The 21,721-nt window shown below is 38.6% G+C and overlaps 3 protein-coding genes across 3 annotated transcripts; 2 read left to right on the plus strand and 1 right to left on the minus strand.

Moving 5' to 3' along the window:
- Window positions 1-1,475: 1,475 nt before the first annotated feature.
- LOC104893325 (uncharacterized) lies at window positions 1,476-2,557 on the minus strand. The gene is made up of 3 exons (XM_010679421.1): window positions 2,333-2,557; window positions 1,977-2,232; window positions 1,476-1,822 (listed from the first exon to the last, which is right to left on the minus strand). Exons 1-3 carry the CDS (start codon window positions 2,555-2,557, stop codon window positions 1,476-1,478), a joined length of 828 nt encoding a protein of 275 aa, XP_010677723.1.
- A 2,958-nt stretch (window positions 2,558-5,515) lies between these two features.
- On the plus strand, window positions 5,516-6,867 carry LOC109134885 (uncharacterized). Its single transcript, XM_019249285.1, has 2 exons — window positions 5,516-6,454; window positions 6,601-6,867. Exons 1-2 carry the CDS (start codon window positions 5,516-5,518, stop codon window positions 6,865-6,867), a joined length of 1,206 nt encoding a protein of 401 aa, XP_019104830.1.
- Window positions 6,868-7,308: 441 nt separating this feature from the next.
- On the plus strand, window positions 7,309-7,656 carry LOC109134886 (uncharacterized mitochondrial protein AtMg00860-like). Its single transcript, XM_019249286.1, has one exon. It carries the CDS (start codon window positions 7,309-7,311, stop codon window positions 7,654-7,656), a length of 348 nt encoding a protein of 115 aa, XP_019104831.1.
- The last annotated feature ends 14,065 nt before the right edge of the window (window positions 7,657-21,721 follow it).

Below are 21,721 nucleotides of genomic sequence, written 5' to 3' on the forward strand. Positions count from 1 at the left end.
TTTCCGCTGCCACTAGTTGAACTTTCAGTTTTATTATAGTCTCTTTTCTTCTTTGTATTGGACGGGATGTTACAGTTGGTATCAGAGCAAAACGTTCCAAAAACTCTCTTTGAGTTGCTACTTATTTCACGGGAGATATGTAGAATTGCGACTAGGATTACTAGTGTCCTAGGCTTCAAGTCTAGTGCTTATTGAGATTTACTTGGGTAGGAAAGTAAACCTTTTTTTTTGTAAAATGTAAGCTTTATTACCCATAACCCAATATGGATCCAACATAGACATTACATCAAAAGCTTAATCAGTACATCACACCGATAAGCTATTAATCAGCCTTACATTTTATACATTACCATCTATGACAACATTAGACAGCCAAATTCTATCTTCATTATTCCACTTCATATTCACATAACTTTGCAATCTATGCCTAACCTCAGACTTAATTGCTTGCACTATTTTATCAGGCCTTCTCACAGCATCAAACCATATGCATAGTTTTTGTATGCCCATAAGTGGTACACCATAGCAGTTAAGAATGCATAACATGCCTTCTGTTTGTTCCTCGTTCTAAAATGTCTTCCCAATTTCCTCCAAGAGGTATATACTGTTTCATGTGTACCCATTATGATTCCCAACCATTGCATAATCTCTTGGCAAAAAAATTTACTCTATTGACAATTAAAGAATAAGTGTTGACTCGTTTCTGCTTCATCATAACATAACAAACATCTATCTTCTTGCACAACACCATCAGCTTTCAACCTATCTCAAGTTTTCAACTTGCCTAACATCATCATTCAAGCAATGAATGAGTGTTTTGGCACATTATAACTATTCCATACCCAATGATACCATTCCACCTTCAATTGAGGACCTTTGAGCCACTGATACCCATCTTTCACTGTGTTAGGCTTAACTGAATTCAGCCATTTATTTTGTTGATATGCACTCTTGAACACATTCTTTGTTCTACGTATTGCCTTGCATACCCAGCTAGCAGAGGTAGGAGCTTCATACTCCCACCAGTTGAACTGTTTTAGGTAAACATTATGGACCCATTTAATCCACAGAACATCTTCTTTTTGGGATACTTGCCATATATACTTTTCTATAGCAGGAGTATTCCATGTAAAGAAATCCATAAGTCCTATATCTCCATACATTTTAGGTCTAGAGACACACTCCCAAGCAACTGGAGGCTCTTTGTTAATACTACTTTTCCTTCCCACAAGAAGGCTCTACAAATTTGAACTATTTTTTTCGGCACACTTTTTGGCATTAGAAACACTTGTGCCCATCAGTAGGTGTGGATACTCATTAGCACGGAATGGACCAGCACTGATCCTTTTGCATATGACAAATGTCTTGAGCTCCAACACACCACTCTATGCAAGATCCTATCCTATCAACATATCATAATCTGCTACAGCTATCCTTTTAGATGTTATAGGAACACCTAGGTATCTAAAGGGAAACTATCCTTTAGTATAGCCTGTAAGTTGTAGTATTCTTTCTTGAATCTCCTCCTTCACATTCCCATAGTAAATGGCTGTCTTTGCAAGATTTGCCTGTAAACCAGATACTTGAGCAAAGGCCTTCAATGCTCTAACCATTAACACCACTACTAAATGGGCAATACCTTTGCTAAGCAACATTAAGTCATCAGCAAATACTAAACGTGTAAGGCTGAGCTCCTTGCATCTATGATGATATTCAAATCTGTGCTTCTTGCCCATCTTCCTCAGGATTCTAGTATGATACTCCATTGCAATCAGAAAGAGAAGAGGTGAGATAGGGTCACCCTGTCTCAGTCCTCTCTTCCCTTTAAAGAAACCATAAGTTTCACCATTTAAACATAAGGTACTCCATTACCCATTTTATGAATTTTTCTGGAAAATTGAGGCCCTCCAATAATTCTCCTATAAATTCCCAACTTAAGGAATTATACGCCTTCCTTAAATCAATCTTCAAGGTACATCTAGGAGGATGAGATTTTCTTTTATAATGCTTCAAAATGTCTTGGCAGATTAGAATGTTATGCATAATCCTCCTATTTGCTGCAAATGCACTCTGTACTTCATCTATGATGCTTGGAAGTACAGCTGCAAGCCTTGTACACATCAATTTAGATATGATCTTATATAGCACATTGCAGCATGCTATAGGTCTAAATTGAGTGACATCTTTTGGCTGTTCAATCTTTGGGATCAAACAAAGATTAGTAGTATTTACCTGCTTGAGTAATTTACCTGTATGAAAGAACTTTTTCATTGCTAAACAGATGTCATGGCCTACACAAGACCACGCCTTCTTATAGAACAAACTATTGTACCCAATCTGGCCCAGGTGCCTTATTGTCACCAATATCTCGTAATGCTGCTTTAATGTCTGCATCAGTGAATTCTGCACACATGGCAATTTGCTGCTTTCTATTGATCACCTTGCCCTCTTGAATAATTGTCTTACTTATATGTCCTTCCATAACGTGAGCTGTACCTAACAATTCCTTATAGTACTCAATAAAAGCATCTTCAATGCCCTTCCTATCCTCCCTCATACTTTCTTGCTTGTCTGGTATTCTACATATATGATTTTGCACTCTTCTCTTTTTTAGACACGCATGGAAGTACTGATTGTTCATATCCCCTTTAGTTAGCCACTCCTGCTTAGTCTTCTATTTCAAGAAGCTACTTTTGGCTTTATTAAGGACAAAGTATCTTCTCCTGGCCTCAGTTTCAAGCTGATGAAGCCCCTCATTTTTAGGGTATTTTTGTATGTTCTCTTGTATAGTCAACATGTGTTGTTTTGCTTCATCTGCAGCAACTTCAATATTGGAAAATTTCACCTTGTTAAGCTCTTTAAGCACCCCTTTTAACTTCTTCAATTTAGTGACAATTGCAAACATTGGCACCCCAACTATGTTCTCCCTCTAGACTTCTTGCACCTTTCCCATGAACTCCTCAGCTTTAGTCCACATGTTGAAGAACTTGAAAGCTTTAGGTTTTATAACATCATCACTTTCAAAGCTAATCACACATGGGCAGTGATCAGATACACTTTGAGGCAGAAATTTTGCTATAACATGAATGAACAACATGTCCCATTCATCATTTGCTATAACCCTATCAATTCTTGAAAAGACTCTATCTCCTCCATCCTGCTTATTGCTCCAAGTAAAATGAGCTCCAGTGGTTTTATGTTCATTCAGGCCACAACCTCTCTTACAGAACCTAAACCCAGCTACTTCTACCAAAGTTACAGAAGATCCAACTCTCTCATTCAAATGCAAAACATTATTAAAATCCCCTCCAACCATCCAAGCTCCCCTCACCTGAGTACTAACCTTCTGCAACCTATACCACAATTCCTCCCTATCGCTAGCATCATTCATGCCATAGACAAATGTAGCATAAAAAAATCCTGCCTGATGCTCTATATTCCACCCTACAGTGAATATATTGAGTATGACACTCAAGAATATTCACATAAAAGATATTAGGTAGCCAGATAACCCAAATCCTACCTCCTTTATGGTTTTTATAGTTAGTCACCACACTCCACCCAGCACAAACACTATTGAAAATTTTACAGAAGTTACTATACTTCACCCTTGTCTCCAGAAGCCCACACAGTCCTACTTTATTGTGATTCAAGAAGCACCTTACCTCTGGGTGCTTCATAGGGCTGTTGAGACCTCTGATGTTCCAGAAGCCTATCTTATCCATTAGGAGGGATAAGCTCACCTCCTTCAGGCCTTGGACCTCCCTCACTCTATATTCTGTTAAGAATTTGCTCCTCTCTCTCTACCACCACTTAAGCCTCATTTTCTTCTACATTTTCCTCCCTATTCTCCTCTACAATAGTCTCTAGTTGAGAAGAACCTTTATTCACCACTTGTACTACCTACTGAGCGTTCCCCTGAACTCCCTCACTCCTATCATCTTTATCAGTACTCACACCCTTAGGAGCCCATATTCTTTTTGGCTTAAGGTTCTTTTTAGCTACTTCCATTTTCTTCTGTCTACATTCCACCATATTATGCCCTATACCTTTACAATCTGAACATGCGATAGGCTTACACTCAATACTGAATTTGTTGCATCTCAACATTGCCCTTCTCAAATTCAGATAAGCCACATCCTTAGGGAATTCCTGATCCACCCTTACTTCCACTAACACACGAACATACTCTAAAATGCCCGTATGAGATGTTGCTTTATCAGTTTTAAGAGGCCTACCAATCTTGCTTGCTAGCTTATATAGGGTTTGCTGCCCCCAGTATTTCAAGGCTAGATTAGGCATTCTAATCCAGGTTGGAACCACTTTCACATCCTCCTTCCTGAGATCCACATCTGGAGCCTAGTGCTTCATGATAACTGGTTTCCTATCAAACAGAATAGGCCCTGCCTCCACTGCTCTACTCCTATTTTCCTCTGAATGAAAACAAACCACAAATACACCATTTTCCAGCATAGCAACCTTGTCCGCCCCATACTTCCCCCATACTTTTCTTATGAATCCATCTATGATTTTAAAAGGAGGCTTCACCCCCAAGACATAACATATCAGGGCAGATTTCCAGTATTCCACCTCTGGTTTAATGTCCTCTTCAGTTATTCTAATCATTTCATCATCACTAGGTCTATTTAAATCCACATTTTCAGGACTCGGTATTACCACCCCTTCATCTCTATTATCAAACAGAGACTTCTATGATAGAGGGTTACCTGGATTACTAGCCAACTGTTGCATAGGGTGTGGTGAAGGATTGACACCACCACTTCCTCCTTGCCTTAACGGAGTTCGAACCGGCGCTACCCAGTCTGCTAACGTACTTCTTCCTGCCTCAAAACTTGCTCTGTCCTGATCCGTTGCCGCCATGTCTAAAGAAGCATTGGATTCAGCATCATATTCCTCAGTTGTCCAGCTTAATGCTGAAATGTCCTGCAATTCATTTACATTCCTTTGTTTCCTTTCATCCCCAGATTGAGGAATACGCACTGATTTATCCTTCTAAGCTTGAGAAATCTTAACTTTACCTTTGTGATGACCCATCTTACTGTTATTACCCTTCTTTGAACCTTTCGCCATGGTCCAGCAAAATGATGAGGTTCAATGGAACAGTAACAATCAGCATTTTTCAAAAACCTAGAGAGAGGGAAGAGCTTCTCTCTCTAGAACTCCCATTTCATTTATTATTGTTTGAAGACTTGACTAGAGCAAAGTAAACCTTCGGAATCATTTTTGTTTACCGTATTTGTCGATTAAATGCTTTCTTGTATGAATTTAGTTGACTAATTTAAAAGCTTCTGTTTTGTAGAATGCCTCCACGACAACAATTGGCTGCTAGGAAGGATGCTGCTCGTCGTCGCCGTGTAAGCCTTGAAAATGCATCCATATCCTTAGCTAACAGAGCTACTACTCCCGCTGTTGGGCAGTCTGCATTTGACCGTCATAGGCCCCCTACTTATGATCGTGCTGCTGACCCTATAGCTCTGGAAAATTGGTTAAGAAAATGGAGAAGCTCTTTACGGCAACAAACTATCCCGTTGTTGAGATGGTACCTATTGGGACGTATTACTTGAAGAAAAAGGTTGATAACTGGTGGGGTGCAGTGAAGGTTGCATGTATGGCTACTGTTGGATTTGGGCGGACTCAGTTCTCCGCCAAGCTGAAGGAGGGGTTCTACCCTGATGAGTTGCGTTGGCAGAAGCAGGAAAAGTTCCTATCTCTGACTCAGGGGAATATGGATATCCAAAGGTATACCGATCGCTTTATCAAACTGTCTAAGCTTGCTGGTACTGTCATTCCCACTGAAGCTGAGAGAGTTAAGCGGTACATAAAGAAGATGGATCCTAGGGTAAGGACCCTTGTGCTATGTTCGGGAGTTACTACTTTCCAGGCTGCTTATGAAATGGCCATGAGTGTCCATGCGTCAGTAAAGGAAGAAGAAACTGCTAAGGTTGTGTCTGTGAGGAAGCATGTCCCTTCTTTTGCTCCTGCTCCGACTAAGAAGCCGAGGTTTGAACCGAATTTCGGTGGTGGATATCAAGGTTCCAGTTCTAGGCCGAGTTATGATCTGTCCAAGTGTCAGAGGTGTGAGAAGCCTAATCATCCGGGAAAAGATTCTGATGGATCTGCTATTGTTTGCTTATACTGTAGGGAAGTGGGTCACAAGAGTTATGAGTGCCCTAAGAATTCGAGAGCTACAACTAAACCTCCTGCTCCTCCTAGTCATTCTGCTCCGCCGAAGAATCAAGTTTACAACATGACTCATTCTGACGCCGATGTTCATCCTGACGTCATCTCTGGTACCTTTCTTGTTAATTATGTCCCTGCTTTTGTGTTGTTTGATTCTAGTGCTTCAGTGTCGTGTGTGTCTAACTCATTTGCCAAGAAAGCTAACCTGTCTTCGAGTTCTCCTCTTCGAACTCTTGTATATCTCTTCCTTTTGGTGAGAACTACCCTTGTTTTGCCAAGTATCGTGATATGACTATCTCCGTGTTGGGTACCAATCTTCCTGCTGATCTCAAAGAATTCTCGATGACTGATTTTGATGTTATTTTGGGTATGGATTGGTTGTTAAAGTATCGTGCCTAGATTCATTGCCGCAATCAAAAAGTGACTCTTCGTAGTTCGTGTGGCAAGCGTATCTCCTATAGTGGAGTAGTGTTGAAGAAAGGGGTAAAAATCGTGTTTGCTCTCAAAATGCAGAAACTTCGTCAGAGAGAAGAGCAAGTGTTTCTTTGTATGGTCAAATATTTAACTCAAGAAGTGAAGTTAGAAGATATCCCCGTTGTCCGTGAGTATCCGGACGTATTCCCTGATGAGTTGCCAAGTATCCCTCCTGAAAGAGATGTCGAGTAGTTTAGCATTGACCTCACTCCTGGTACTGCTCCTCTGTCTAAGGCCCCGTATAGAATGGCGCCTGCTGAGTTGTAAGAGTTGAAGACTCGGTTGCAAGAACTGATTGATAAGGGTTTCATTAGACCTAGTGTCTCACCGTTGGGTGCCCCTGTTCTATTTGTCAAAAATAAAGATGGAAGTATGCGGCTTTGTATTGATTACCGTGAATTGAACAAGGTGACTATCAAGAATAGGTATCCCTTGCCCTGCATTGAGGACCTGTTTGACCAGCTAAAGGGTGCTGGAGTTTTCTCTAAGATAGATTTGAGGTCGGGTTATCATCAGATTCCGGTGAAGAAGGAAGATATTCCTAAGACCGCTTTCCGTACAAGATGTGGGCATTATGAGTTCGTTATTATACGCATTGGTCTCACAAATGCTCCTGTTGTATTCATGGACTAAATGAACCGCTCTTTCCATGAGTTCTTGGATACGTGTGTGGTTGTCTTCATTGACGATATCCTGGTGTACTCTAAAAACGAAGAAGAGCATGAGAAGCATCTGAGGTTGATCTTGAGTATTTTGAGGCAACAGAAATGGTTTGCGAAGTTTTCCAAATGTGAATTCTGGCTTAAGGAGGCGTCGTTTCTAGGCCATGTCATCGGCGAGGATGGAGTTATGGTAGATCCTTCCAAGATTAGAGGTGTGGTGGATTGGGAAAGTCCTAAGAATGTTTCGAAGATCCGAAGTTTCCTAGGCCTTGCTGGTTACTATCAGAGGTTTGTTAAGGATTTCTCAAAGATAGCTTAGTCGTTGACCAAATTGATGAGAAAAGAGAGCAAGTTTCTATGGTCTGAAGAGTGCGAAAAGGCCTTCCTAGAGTTGAAGAAGTGCCTCACTACCGCTCCAATTCTGACTTCGCCTGCTAAAGGGGTTGAGTTTGAAGTTTATAGTGACGCATCGAAGCACGAGTTGGGTTGTGTCCTTATGCAACAAGGGAAGGTTGTGGCTTACGCCTCTAGACAATTGAAGGTGCATGAAAGGAATTACCCTACTCATGATTTGGAGTTGGCTGCTGTGGTGTTTGCCCTTAAAATTTGGCGACATTATTTGTATGGAGTCTCATGTAAAGTGTTTACTGACCACAAGAGTCTTAAGTATATCTTCACACAGCGTGATTTGAATCTGAGACAGAGAAGATGGTTGGAATTGATCAAAGACTATGATCTGCAGCTTGATTACCACGAAGGTAAAGCTAATGTGGTTGCTGATGCTCTCAGTCGCAAGTTAAAGCATTCTCTTAATGCGGTTAGAACCCCGCCGAGGGACTTGTGTGATGAATTTCGGAAGCTTGAAATCGAGGTTGTACCTCAGGGCTCGGTAGAAACTCTCTGTGCTATGAGTGTTGAATCTGTCTTGTTCCAAGAGTTGAGGGGGAAGCAGAAGAATGATCCTAAGTTAGAGAAGATTCGTGAAGCTAAGGCTCTGGGTCGAGCCGAAAATTTCGAAGTTGATTCCAAGGGAGGTCTGAAATTTATGGGTCCCTGGTGTGTGCCTAATGACCTAGAGCTTAAGAAGAAGATTCTCCAAGAAGCTCATTTTACTCCCTATTTTGTTCATCCTGGGGGTGATAAGCTTTAGAAGGATCTCAAGGTTAATTTCTGGTGGCCTTGTATGAAGAGGGAAGTGGCAGAATTCGTGGCTAGATGTTTGGTGTATCAAAAGGTCAAGATCGAGCATCAAAGGCAAGGTGGATTGCTACAACCACTACCTATTCCCGCATGGAAGTTTGATTCTATATCAATGGACTTTGTTATGGGTCTTCCGAGAGCTGCTAGTGGTAACAATGTCGTATGGGTGATCGTAGACCGTCTGACTAAGGTGGCTCGGTTTATTCCGTTGAAGAATACTTGGTCTATGGAAGAGTTAGCGGAAGCTTATGCTAATGAAATCATTCGATTGCATGGTGTTCCAAAGGATATAGTCTCTGACCGTGATCCTAGGTTTTTGTCTCATTTTTGGGTTGCTCTGCAAGAGGCTTTTGGTACTAAGTTGAAGTTGAGTACCGCTTTTCATGCTGCTACTGATGGGTAAACTGAGAGGACTATTCAGACTCTGGAGGATATACTCCGTGCTTGTACCTTGAAATTTCAAGAGTCCTGGTTGAAGTCGTTGAATTTGGTAGAGTTCTCTTACAATAACAGTTACCATGCTAGCATCCAGATGGCTCCTTATGAAGCCTTATATGGGCGAAAGTGTCGAAGTCCTACTTGTTGGAGAGACATAAGTGACTCTTTGGTGTTGGGACCAGACTTGATTCAGGACACCGTTAAGCAAGTAAAGGTGATTCGGGCTAGAATGAAGGCTACTCAAGATAGGCAAAAGTCATATGCAGACCTACGTCGAAAGCCTATTTCTTACGCCGTTGGAGATAGGGTGCTGTTGAAAGTGTCTCCGATAAAGGGTGTGGCGAGATTTGGGCAGAAAGGCAAGTTAAGCCTGAAATATATGGGTCCCTATGAAATTCTCGAGAGGATTGGGGAGGTAGCTTACAGATTGGCTATGCCACCCGATTTGTCAAGGGTGCACGATGTGTTCCATGTATCGCAGTTGTGAAGGTATCGCAACGATCCTTCTCATGTCATTCCTTTAGAGTCGGTCGCTATTGAGCCGAATTTGACTTTCGAAGAACGACCAGTCTAGATCTTTGACCGTCAAAATCGTGCCTTAAGAACAAAGGTGATACCCTTGGTTAAAGTACTTTGGAGAAGCCAAAAGTACGAGGAAGCCACTTGGGAAACAGAAGAGTCGATGAGGCTCAAGTATCCCGAGCTATTTGTCCCAGGTATTTCCTTTGTTATTCTAAGTTTCGAGGACGAAACTTTTCTTAAGGAGGGGAGATTGTAACACCCCAAAATTTCTTTGAAATTTTCGCGCCTTAATTATTACTATTGAGTGTTAAATTATATTTTACTAATATATTTTCCGGTAAGTATAAATACATATATATATTTTTACACCTACATTTTTTTTTGTTCGATAATATTTTAATGCATTTATAATGTGTTTCTATGTGTGGCATTGTTTAGTTGACATATAATACTCGTATCTGCGTCAGTTATGCTAAACGGGCAATGTAGTGCTCGTGTTTGTGCAAAGTGTAAAATGTGATAGTGTGGTAAGTACGTATTTGTATTACGTTAATAATTATAATTTTTAATTATAAAAATATTTACTTATATATATTATTTTGAACGTTTCACTTGGTGCCTGAAATGTACATTATGCTAGCCTTTACGCACATTGTGTTACTTGTTTTAGAGAGTCCAAATTCTGATTTATATTCATGGTTTTTGAAGAGTTTTTGACAGCCCTATAATCTCTTGTAACGTTAAGTTAACCAAGAGTCATCTCTTCACTTACCTCTCTTAATACCCTTTTAATCACCTCCTCAATTCATCTTCCTTGGTTGAAAATAAAATCAGAAAAACTCCTCCCTTTCACCTTCATTTTACACACCTAATACAAAGAAAAGGGGAGAGGAAAAGTTCTTGTTCTTCCTTCACATTTCTCACACAAAAATTAGTCCTCATTACTTGTTTTCAAGCTATTTTTGCACCGGTTTTCAAGCAGGCGTTGTGTTCGTAGGAGACGAAGGTGGTGATTTTTCACAAGGCAATTAGGCTACGATCGAAGCGTTCTACTACTTACCTCTTTAAGAAAAAGGTAACTAGCATTATTCTAGTTCGGTAGAGAATAGATTCTGAACTTAGGATGTTAGAATGGCGTTAGAGAACGTAGTATCATGCTAGGTGGAACTTAGAGGGTTGTATGATTGAAGTTACATGTAATATCATGATTGTTAGTGTTACTTTCGTATCTTGGATTGGTACTATGATCATCTTATTTGTCAAGATGATTAGTTTGTCTCCTTGTTGTTTTTGTGGTTGGATTGATTTTGGTTTTCTTGGGTTATTACTGGATTTTGAGTAGTTGGATGTTGTGATGATGTATAACCTCTTGTTAGGGTGATTAGTGTTTTGAATGGTATGAATTTTGGTTAGTTTGGATGTGTGAGACTAAGCGTAGAACTTATTGGAGTTTGGTTGGCGTACGAGCACATCCCGCAAGCCACGAGCAGTCGCAGCTCGTGACTCGCAACGGCTAGTGTGTCACACCTCGCGACAAGGGCCTGTTTTTCCTTGGTTGTGTGTTTTGATTTAATTCCAAATTTGTTTACAACATGGTTATTTGTTGATGGATGGTCTTAGGCATGTATGTTAAGCATGTTTGAGTAAGTTTGGGTTGGTTTGAGTTATTAAATTAAGGGTATGTGCCCAATTTTGTTTGGTAGGTATGGTTATTTGGTTTGGAGTCTGTTGAGGGTTTGTGCTTTGTTATGTATTCTCACGATTGAACCTTGTTGGTTAGCTGGATTTGATTTGCCTTTATACCTTGTTGTGTATGCCTATGGAAGTTGGATTAGACAAATTTTTGTATACCTTGTCGTGTATACCTTATGCTTGAAGAGTTGGTTTGATCCTATGAACGGTTTGGTTCTAGGAATTTGGGTTTGATGATCCTAAGGGCGGCATCGTCGTAGGAATTTGTGTTTGATTATCGTAAGGGCGGTATGGTCCTAAGAATTGGTTACTTAAACTTGGGCGGTATGGTCCATTGGTTCACTTACGGGTGGTATGATCCATATAATTTAGCTATTCGGAACGGGCGACATGGTCCTCGAATATGCAACGTAGGCCTTGGGCGGCATGGTCCAATGAGTCTACTCACAGACGGCATGGTCTGTTGTGTTTGAGCTTGTTGACCGCATTTGTTGCATGGTTGACCGGGATTCGGTTTGATATCGAACTTCCTTATTGGTTGCTTACGATTATTTGCACCTCGTTGTGAGTATGAGATCTTGGTAATGTGTTCTTTGATGTTGCTTCTAATTTCTTTTAAGTTTATTATCTATTTCTATTTGAGCTGGGAAAACTGCTAGTTACTCCCTACTGATTGTGGAAGTTGTTGATTTATTATGCAGATGATGATGCTGTTTAGGATCGTCACAGTTTGGACCGGGGTTATCCGTTCAAACCTTGTGAGCAAGAAAGTGGTGTTAGTCATTGTGGACGAGCACTTTGAAGCACGAATTAGGACTAGTTACTTAGTAGGACTTAAATAGCTATCCTTCTCGTTTTTGTCGCATGTTGTGAACTACGTATTTTTAGTTGTCCTTTGGTTTGGATTTTTCTACTTTGAGGTTTTCTTGGGAATCATATGTTGTTTTGAGACTTTGTAGGGATGAGGGTATGGGACCTCATTTCCCTTTTTATATATGATTTGGGAAGTTGAATATTGTCTTTGAAGGATTATCCTTATTTATAGTTTTATATTCTACTCCTTAGAGTAGCATCTCCGTCTTAGTGGTATTTCCACTGCCAGTAGTTGAACCTTCACTTTTATTATAGTCTCTTTTCTTCTTTGTATTGGACGGAATGTTATAGTCTCTCTTCCGAACAAACAATACTGGGGCTCCCCAAAGTGAAACACTAGGTCGAATGTACCCTTTTTCCAATTATTCCTCCAACTGTACCTTCTATTCTTGCATTTCTGCAGGTGCCATTCGATACGGAGCCTTCGAGATTGTACCTGTTCCCGGGGCTAGGTCGATTTTGAAGTTCACTTCCCTGACTGGTGGTATTCCAGGTAGCTCTTCGGGAAATACATCCGGAAACTCCTTTACTACTGGAATTTGAGTTAATTCCTCGTTTTCCACGTTTGCGTCCCTTGCTTGGCATAGGTAGACTGGGTAGCCTTTTCTAAGATAGGTTTGAAGGTTCAGGGTAGAGATTATTTTGACGCCATGTTGGAAGATTATGCCTTTACGATATCATATTTCCCTTTGGTCCTCTAAGAGATATTTTCTGATTATGACACTCGATTTTTGTTTTATACTTAGCTAACCAATCCATTCCCAAGAAAACGTCAAAGTCTTGTAGGTCAAAAAGGATAAGATCAGCCAGTAATTCAGTACCAGTTATGACTACAGGGATACTTGAAAAAGAGATTTACAAGAGACAGTCTCACCTGTGGGCATGGCTATATTGGCTCGACAAGACTAGGTAGACTTGAGGGGATACTTATTAACAAAAGTGCTAGAAATAAAAGAATGAGATGCTCCTGAATCAAAGAGTACAGAAGTAGGATTTGAGTTCACGAGAAAAGTACCAGTCACAACATTGGCATCGATGTCAGCTTCAATTGGACTCATGACATTGATTCTTCCATTGGTGTAGCCTCCATTGCTATCTTTTTCGAAGTTTCCATTTCCACTTCCAAAAGAGCGGGTGTTATGGTTCCCGTTGTTATTTCCCTAGGAACACTACAAGGGGGGGGGGTGAATTGTAGGTGTAGAAATAAACGTAACTTTTTGCGGAAATTAAAACTTAAACGAATAAACAAGCTAAAGGAACACAAGGGATTTTTACGAGGAAAAACTTCTTGGCCCAACAAGAAGAAACAACCTCGACCACTAGGGATTTAAACTCAACACTTTCACTAATTAGGCCAAACAACTTTGTTACAACCTAATTCTAACTCGAGCCACACCTTGAGTTCCTAAACTCAAGTTCCTGAGCCACTGTTCCCTTAACAGCAGTTCCTCTCAACTTCACTCGAAGTTTTCTCACACATACAAGCTTCACTCAAAGCCTCTCCCTAAGAACTTCACTCAAAGTTCCCTTACCCCAAAAACCAAAATACAATTGATCGAAATAAGCTTAGTGGAATTAGAGTAAGAAGGCAAAGAACAAATGGCTATTATGAGAGAATGAAGGCACTGACACTTAATTAGTTAAACTCACTTAATTACTTAGTCAGACACAATTTGGAACTTATCTAGACTTCTATATTTATAGTGTTAATCATGAAGAACGTGGGATTAAAACTAGAGTACATGTTTAGTCCATTAACCCATGATGTTCCTTCCCCTAAGGAACACGTTTCACATCATGTCCCATGATCCCATGAACTATAAATGAACGTGGATATTTTTCAGCCATTACTCCTAAGTAATAGGAGTTCCTTGAGCTTTATCCGAAAATCAGTTTTATAAAAATACTTTTTATCTTTAAAACTGAATTTTTAATCTTTAAGAAAATAATATCTTTTAAATAAAATCTTTCTAACAACCGGATATTTATTTTCTTATTTTTCCGAAAAATAAAATCTTTTTCTTAAACAGATTTTCTTTTTAAAACTGATTTTATCATTTGAAATTAGATATAACTAATTTCCATAATTTAGGCATGACTTACTCAAATATCTTTTAACTGTTATAATGTTGCACGCCTAAGTCTAGTTCCTTTTATTAACTAAGTTCCTTTAACATATTCGTTTAGTGCCACTTAGTTTGTTCCTTTATAGACTGCCACTGTTCCTTACCATTCTTTCTTTGTTCCTTTACATTGGAACTAGAAAATAAAACGCCTAGCTTCTATTCTTCTTGATCCAATGCTTGCTCCAGTATCAACATAGAAACTTCTTTACTTAGCCTTTGAAATCCTCTCTTGACTTCTTCCTTGACTTCGTATTCTCCCAGTTCCTTGATACCTTAAACACCATACACTTAAATAACTCATTAGTTCACTACTTAGTTTGTTCCTTTGTTTCTTTGTCATTATCAAAACTAGGGTTCAACAATTTCCCCCTTTTTGATGATGAACAAAGGTACAAACTAAGGAAAATAACAAATAATATAAGTGAATGATAATAAAAACATAAAGAAGAAAATGAAAAATAAAACACAATTATGTAAGTAACTGAATTTTGATTTTTCATTTACCTTAACCTATTTTTGATTTTTCATTTACCTTATCCATTTTTTAATTTTTTCAATTTTCAATTTTTTTCAAGTTTATGTACAGTTTGTTCCTTAAATCATTTTCCCCCTTTGTCATCCTCAAAAGATAAAACTCTGCATGTATTGATGAATTGATTTAACACCTGAAGACCAATATACAAGCACCATTGTGTGGTTAAGTTAGAAAATCAAAGAGTAAATTGCTCAAACATCAATCACATAATACTAGCCATTCCAAGGAAGAAATTATGCAAATCATTTAGAAACATAGACATAATAGCAAAAGTCATTGATTATATAGCACTTGTTCCATAACAAAACAAAGAAAGAAAAGAAAAAGGATTAAACAAAAGTTGTGTTCCTTGATTAAAGAAACAGGAACAACAAAACAAAAAAAACTAAGAAAGGGAAGGGGAATGGTGTTCCTCTACAACTTCTTCTTCAACCACATCCTCTAATTTTTTCATCACCACCCCATGATTGAGTCCAACCTGTTCCTTCACTCCTCCAAGGCACGACCATAGTCCATCTTCTTTTGTGCGCAACCACTGTATCACTCAAGCTCTTCATAAGACTTACATTAGTATCAGTTTTGGCATCCAAAGTCCAATGAAGATGATTATAAATTTATCATATGTTGGCAGGAAGACAAACATCATTGACCCAATTTCCATCATCCGGAGTATCCTGTTCCTTACCCTTGGAACTTGAGGCAGATGGGAGATTTTGTGGAGGAACTGGAGGGGTGAGAATGGAAGGTTCATCTGTTCCTGGAATGAAACAGAAGGTGAAGGGTGATAAATGGGAGGAAGGAATGGTGGTGTGGGTGGAAGAGTTGTGGAGGTGGAAGCAAAAGGATTTGGGCCTTTTATTTCATCCTTCAACTGCTCAAAACTGGAAGGAACAGAGAAGGATGAAGGTGAAATGGAGGGCAATTTGGTGAAAGGAACAGAGAGTTTAGGAGATTGGTGGAGTAGGTTCCTTGAGAGTGGAGGGTTCCTGTTCCTCATTATCCGAAAGGACTAATGGAGAGTCCTCGTTGGAAGGAACAGGAACTTGAGCAATTTTTCTACGAGTGCTCTTCCTCACTCTCTGAGGAACAGAAGGTTTAGGCTTAATGGCAATGTGTTTGCGCCTCTTAGGTTTCGGTTCCTCCGGTTTAGGAACAGGATTATCCAAGATAACGTCATTATCTTCTTCTAAGTCAGTTTAGGCATTTTCTTTTCTTGAGGAACTTGGAGCCATTCTCCTTGAGTGAGACACCTTCTTGGACAGACAAGCCAAGTCCATTTAGGGTCTTCTCATTCAAGATGTTCCCTTGTTTGACTCCTATTGTGGTCCAACCCAGTAAGTCTTACTTCAAAGTGATGAAGTAAAGAGTTATCAAAGCACCGTACCCAATTACACAATTTTCTCAATAGAGTGAGTTAAATGTTGAATGAAGAGGGAAGGGAAATTGATTTATATGTGGTGGTCCAAGCAAAACATGTAACACATATCCAGGAGACCCACTTCATTCCTCTTTTCAGTTCGAGGAATGAGTGCTCTCCAAACCAAATTAAATAGCACTTTGTGAAGGGGAGAGAGTAGGTTATGGTTAAGTTTGTTTTGGCCAGCAGTTCCTCCAAAATATTCTAAGATTTTGTCTTGAGGAAAATTCGGAAAGGAGACAGTTCCTTTCCGTTTAAAGTACAAATCAGTTCCTTTGCAAGGAACTTCCCATACTTTGCCCAAAGTGGCTTGATTAAACCTTATTTTCTTTCCTCTAACCTCAGTTGTGCAAGTTCCATTAGTATTAACAAAGTTTGCACAGAACTCATCCATAGCTAGAGGAACAAGAGCATTATTAAAGGCGAATTCAAACAAGAATTCCATGCCTTGTTCCTTTAGAATGGAGGTTAATTCTTGAAATTCTAATTTATTAGCCCATTCTAAATCGACGCAAAAACCCAAAACATACCTAGATTCACTTCGTTCGACCCGTTTCTTGGAAGAGAAGAAACAGTTCCTTTGGAAGGAACAGTTATCTTCTTCTTCCCCTGAGATTGTTCCGGGGTTTCTTCTTCATCGTCTTCCCCAATCAACTTTCTTCTACGCATACTCCTTCTAGGAGATTCTAATTGCTGTTCCTCTATGGGGTTTTCTTGAATTATGTCGGTTTCAAGGGTTTTGGTTGGAGATGAAAATTTCCATTTTTGAAGTGTCGGTTGTTTTTGATGTGGGAAAAGGAGAGTTTCTTGAAGTTTTTGCCATGATTTGTGAAGGTTTGGAGGTTTTTATGGAGTATCAAAGGTGTGATGAGGTTTCGGCTATGGTGAAGATGAAGAGATTGAGAGGAACACGGTTTCTTAGGATGAATTAAAGAAGGAAGTTTGCATGTAATAGTAATTATGACACGTGGGAAAGAAATAAAAAAAAAAAAATAAAAATAAAAGGAAGAAAACGAAAAGATAATAAGAACCAAGATTTAATTAAAACTGGTTCCCCTTATTTTTGGGATTTTTGGATTTTTCGGATTTTTATGAATTTTAATTTTTGAAAGAAAATAAATGCTAAGGAACTTGTGCTATAGGAACAACTAATGCTACATATCAATGTCCTTCATACATGCATGTTTCTTGACCTTAGGAACAGTAAGGGAGTATTATGTGACATTTGTGAGTTGTTTAATTTCTTTGAATTCATGTTTATGTTTTGCAACATTCCAATTTGCAATGGTCTTAGGCAATTAAACACAATTATTTTTAGCACACAAAGTCACTCAAATTGATTCAAACATGGGGGAATGACATAGGAACAATCACTTAATTTTTATTAACCCTAACTCAAGCCTTAATTTTTCATATCTATATTCCTTTGCAGAGGCTTAGTTAGAATATCAGCAATCTGATAATCAGTTTGACAAAACTCAAGTTTAATCAAACCTTTTTCAACATTTTCTCTTTAAAGTGATGTCTGATATGTATATGCTTTACTCTAGAGTGATGCACTGGATCTTTAGATATACTATTAGCACTTGTATTGTCACAATAAATAGGAACACATTCAAGGTTTATTCCATAGTCACTAAGTTGTTGTTTTATCCAAAGCATCTGAGAGCAACATGCAGCAGCTGCTACATATTCTGCTTCAGCAGTGGATAAAGCAACTGTGTTTTGTTTCTTGGTACTCCAAGAAACTAAACTATGACCAAGGAATTGTGCCATACCTGAGGTGCTTTTCCTATTTACAATATCTCCAGCATAATCTGCATCTGCATATCCTTTTAGTTCGAATGTATCACTTCTTGGATAGTAGAGTCCAAGATTATCTGTTCCTTTAAGATATCTAAGAATTCTCTTCACAGCAGTGAGGTGAGACTCCTTTGGATTTGCTTGAAATCTAACACACAAACCAACACTGAAAGTTATGTCTGGACGACTAGCAGTTAGATACAAAAGTGAACCAATCATTCCTCTATATTTTGTTTGATCAACACTTGTTCCTATGGAGTCTTCATCTAATATAGTTGAAGTTCCCATAGGAGTGTGATTTATCTTTAAATTTTCGAGGCCATATTTCTTTAATAGTTCCTTTATGTATTTTTGTTGGTGAACAATTATTCCCTTTTCAGTTTGTTTGATTTGTAGTCCAAGAAAGAAATTTAACTCACCCATCATACTCATTTCAAATTCATTGCTCATGAGACTTGAGAATTCTTTGCACAATGTTTCATTAGTAGCTCCAAATATGATGTCATCAACATATATTTGAACAAGCAACATATCAGTTCCTTTAGATTTTAGGAACAAGGTTTTATCAACCTTTCCTCTTTTAAAATTTTTTCTAAAAGGAACTTTGATAATCTCTCATACCATGATCTAGGTGCTTGTTTTAACCCATAAAGAGCTTTATCAAGCTTGTAGACATGATTTGGGAGATTATTATTTTCAAAACCAGGGGGTTGTTCAACATATACATCTTCGTTTAGATAGCCATTTAAAAATGCACACTTAACATCCATTTGATATAATTTAAATCCCATGTAAGCAGCAAATGCAATTAAAATTTTAATGGCTTCTAATCTAGCTACAGGAGCAAAGGTTTCTTCATAATCTATTCCTTCTTGTTGATTATAACCTTTTACTACAAGTCCACACTAGTGGAAAAATGCAGAAGGGCTGCGCTGAAAATAGTTTGTAGGGCTGCGCTTTTTGACAGCAGCCCTTTCAATAGCAGCCCTTCACTTTTCAAGTAGGGCTGCGCTAGTAAAACGCAGCCCTTCACAATGAAGGGCTGCGCTTTTTACTAAAAAGCGCAGCCCTTCAAGCTTAGAAGGGCTGCGCTTTTTACTAAAAAGCGCAGCCCTTTTAAGCATGAAGGGTTGCGCTAATTGTTAAAAGCGCAGCCCTTTTGACCCAAAAAAAAAATAAAAAAAATTTTTTTTTTTTGCATTTTTTTATGTCAAATTGAAACAAAAAAATAATTCTAAACTGATAAAATTATAACAAAAGAGGAGAAACTTATTCACCTTCAATATACAACTCATAACTTGACTAGGCATAAAAGAAAAACACTACAGCATTTTTTATGTTATTTACATAGCAGCAAACAAAATCATGAGCATTGTGCTTGTTTACATAGCAGCAAACAGCACTTACAGTAGACTATACCCATCACTTTACAAATAAATTACAAAAAGAAAAATTAAAAAAATGATATGAACGAACCAAATCTAAGAAAAATTAAAAATTAAATTACAACAACAATAAATCAAAACAGATTAAACAATAGATTCAATCTAAATTAAAATTCACCATTTTTTATGTTGGAAAAAAACCAGATCTACCTTCACCCCAAACAAAAACGAAAAAAAAAACAGATCTAAGAAATAGAAAAAATAAAAAAAACAGATCTCAAAACTTGTACTCCTTAAACTTTGTACCCCTTAGTTTCTTCCTTCTTCGTTTCAGTAGATCTCGAAATTTCAGACTAAAAGACGAATGGAGTGAACAAACGGCCGCACCCACAAACGACAAAAATGAATGAAATCGCAGCCAAACGGCCACCGACAGGTGTCATCAACCCACCTTTGATGCAAACCTTATTTTTTTTAATAGATTCAACAACACCTTCTGGAATCTTCTTCATGTTACCATGAACCTCGTATTTCTCAAAAACATGAAGAAATACTTTTTGATATGTTCACAACCCACCTTTGATGCAAATCATGTTCACAACCTCGTATTTTTAATAGTTTCCATTACTTGTTCTACTGCGCCTGTTACCAAAGGTCTGATCCCGTCATCTGGGATAAGCGTCACCGTGCGTGTAGACAACCCTAACGTAGTCAAATGTTTTGATATGTTCGACCACAACGGTGAGATCCAAGTACATTGTGAACAGCGTTTGTGAGAGAGAGAGTAGCGTTTGTGAGAGAGGAGAGAGGACATCGTTTTTTGTGAGAGAGGAGAGAAAGCAGCGTTTGTGAGAGAGGAGAGAGAGAATGAGGGAGGGAGGGAGGCAGCGTGAGAATGAGGGAGGGAAAATGGCCCGCTTATTAACTTTACAACCCTAATGCCACTTCTTTTCAAATAAAATAAAAAAAAAACCCATAAAGGGCTGCGCTTGTCTAAAAAACGCAGCCCTTCTTTTAGAAGGGCTGCGTTTTTTAGACAAGCGCAGCCCTTCTTACGGTAAAAAAGGCTGCGCTTTTTTTAAAAGCGCAGCCCTACTAAGTGAAGGGTTGCGCTTTTCTTCTAAAGCGCAGCCTTTTTGTTATGTAGGGCTGCGCTTTTGAAGAAAAGCGCAACCCTTCACTAGTAGGGCTGCGCTTATAGAAAAAGCGCAGCCCTTCTTGCGCAGCCCTTCCTTTTTTTTCCCCTAGTGCCAGCTTTGTTTCTTACAATGGTTCCAAATTCATCTAGTTTGTTTCTAAACACCCATTTTAAGCCAATTACCTTTTGTTGTTTAGATGAGAGAACTAGATGCCATACCTTGTTTCTTTCAAACTCATTTAATTCAGCTTGCATTGCAGTAATCCAATCAGAGTCAGTTAAGGCTTCTTAATGATTTCTTGGTTCCATCATTGATAGGAACGCATGAAATGCGAAAAAGTTCCTTAACCGAGATCTAGTTTGCGTACCTTTGGATATGTCGCTGATTATGAGTTCCACGGATGTGATTTTGTAATCTCCAAGGTTTTGGTTGAAACTCTCTTATAGGAACATGTTGTTCCTCATGAGTTCCTTGATGGTATGAGGAACTCTGCTCAGTTGTTCCTCTGTTAGCCTCGGTGGACTCAGTTCCTTCATTTAGAGGAACAGGAAGCATCTTCTCCTCCTTGAGGAACAGGAACATCATTGATGTCATTATTTTCAATTCCTCGTTCCTTTCCTCTTTCACTTCTTCTTCTTCTTGTGAATCTGCGTTCCTTGTACTTGGTTGTGCTAACCCTATCTCATAGTCATCAACCTGTATACTTGGATTATATTTGTCAGATTCATCAAAGATTACATGAATGCTTTCTTCAACACACATAGTTCTTTGTTTATTACTCTATAAGCTTTACTATGTGAGGAGTATCCTAAAAATGTTGCTTCATCACTCCTTGCATCAAATTTTCCAAGATTATCTTTTCCATTATTATGCACATAACATTTGCACCAAATGTTCTAAAATAAGTGATATTTGGTTTCTTTCCAAAATAAAGTTCATAAGGAGTTTTATTAATGATAGGTCTCATCATGGCACGATTAATTATGTGACAAGCAGTATTAACAGCTTCAGCCCAAAAGTTCCTTGGAAGTTCACTAGCAATTAACATGGTTCTAGACATTTCCTCCAAAGTTCTATTTTTCCTTTCTACAACACCATTTTGTTGTGGTGTTCTAGGGGCAGAAAAATTATGATCTAGGCCATTATCTCTGCTTAAGTCATCAAATTTATAATTTTCGAATTCTTGCCATGATCTGATCTAATGTGCATTATTTTATGTCCACTTAAGTTTTGAACTCTTTTAGCAAAGACAAG

This window comes from Beta vulgaris, chromosome 5 (genome assembly GCF_026745355.1).
Source record: "Beta vulgaris subsp. vulgaris cultivar EL10 chromosome 5, EL10.2, whole genome shotgun sequence".
In the NCBI taxonomy this organism is placed as follows: Eukaryota; Viridiplantae; Streptophyta; class Magnoliopsida; order Caryophyllales; family Amaranthaceae; genus Beta; species Beta vulgaris.

What these genes read in the sequence shown, in the direction of transcription:
- LOC104893325 (XM_010679421.1), bottom strand. Translation starts at nt 2,557, where the DNA reads ATGAGGGAGGATAGGAAGGGCATTGAAGATGCTTTTATTGAGTACTAT. An exon ending in AGGCACCTGGGCCAGATTGG is followed by an intron (nt 2,233 to 2,332) that starts GTACAATAGTTT and finishes TTACTCAAGCAG; the next exon opens with GTAAATACTACTAATCTTTG. An exon ending in AAAATCTCATCCTCCTAGAT is followed by an intron (nt 1,823 to 1,976) that starts GTACCTTGAAGA and finishes GTTTCTTTAAAG; the next exon opens with GGAAGAGAGGACTGAGACAG.
- LOC109134885 (XM_019249285.1), top strand. Translation starts at nt 5,516, where the DNA reads ATGGAGAAGCTCTTTACGGCAACAAACTATCCCGTTGTTGAGATGGTA. An exon ending in TTGTATATCTCTTCCTTTTG is followed by an intron (nt 6,455 to 6,600) that starts GTGAGAACTACC and finishes TATCGTGCCTAG; the next exon opens with ATTCATTGCCGCAATCAAAA.
- LOC109134886 (XM_019249286.1), top strand. Translation starts at nt 7,309, where the DNA reads ATGAACCGCTCTTTCCATGAGTTCTTGGATACGTGTGTGGTTGTCTTC.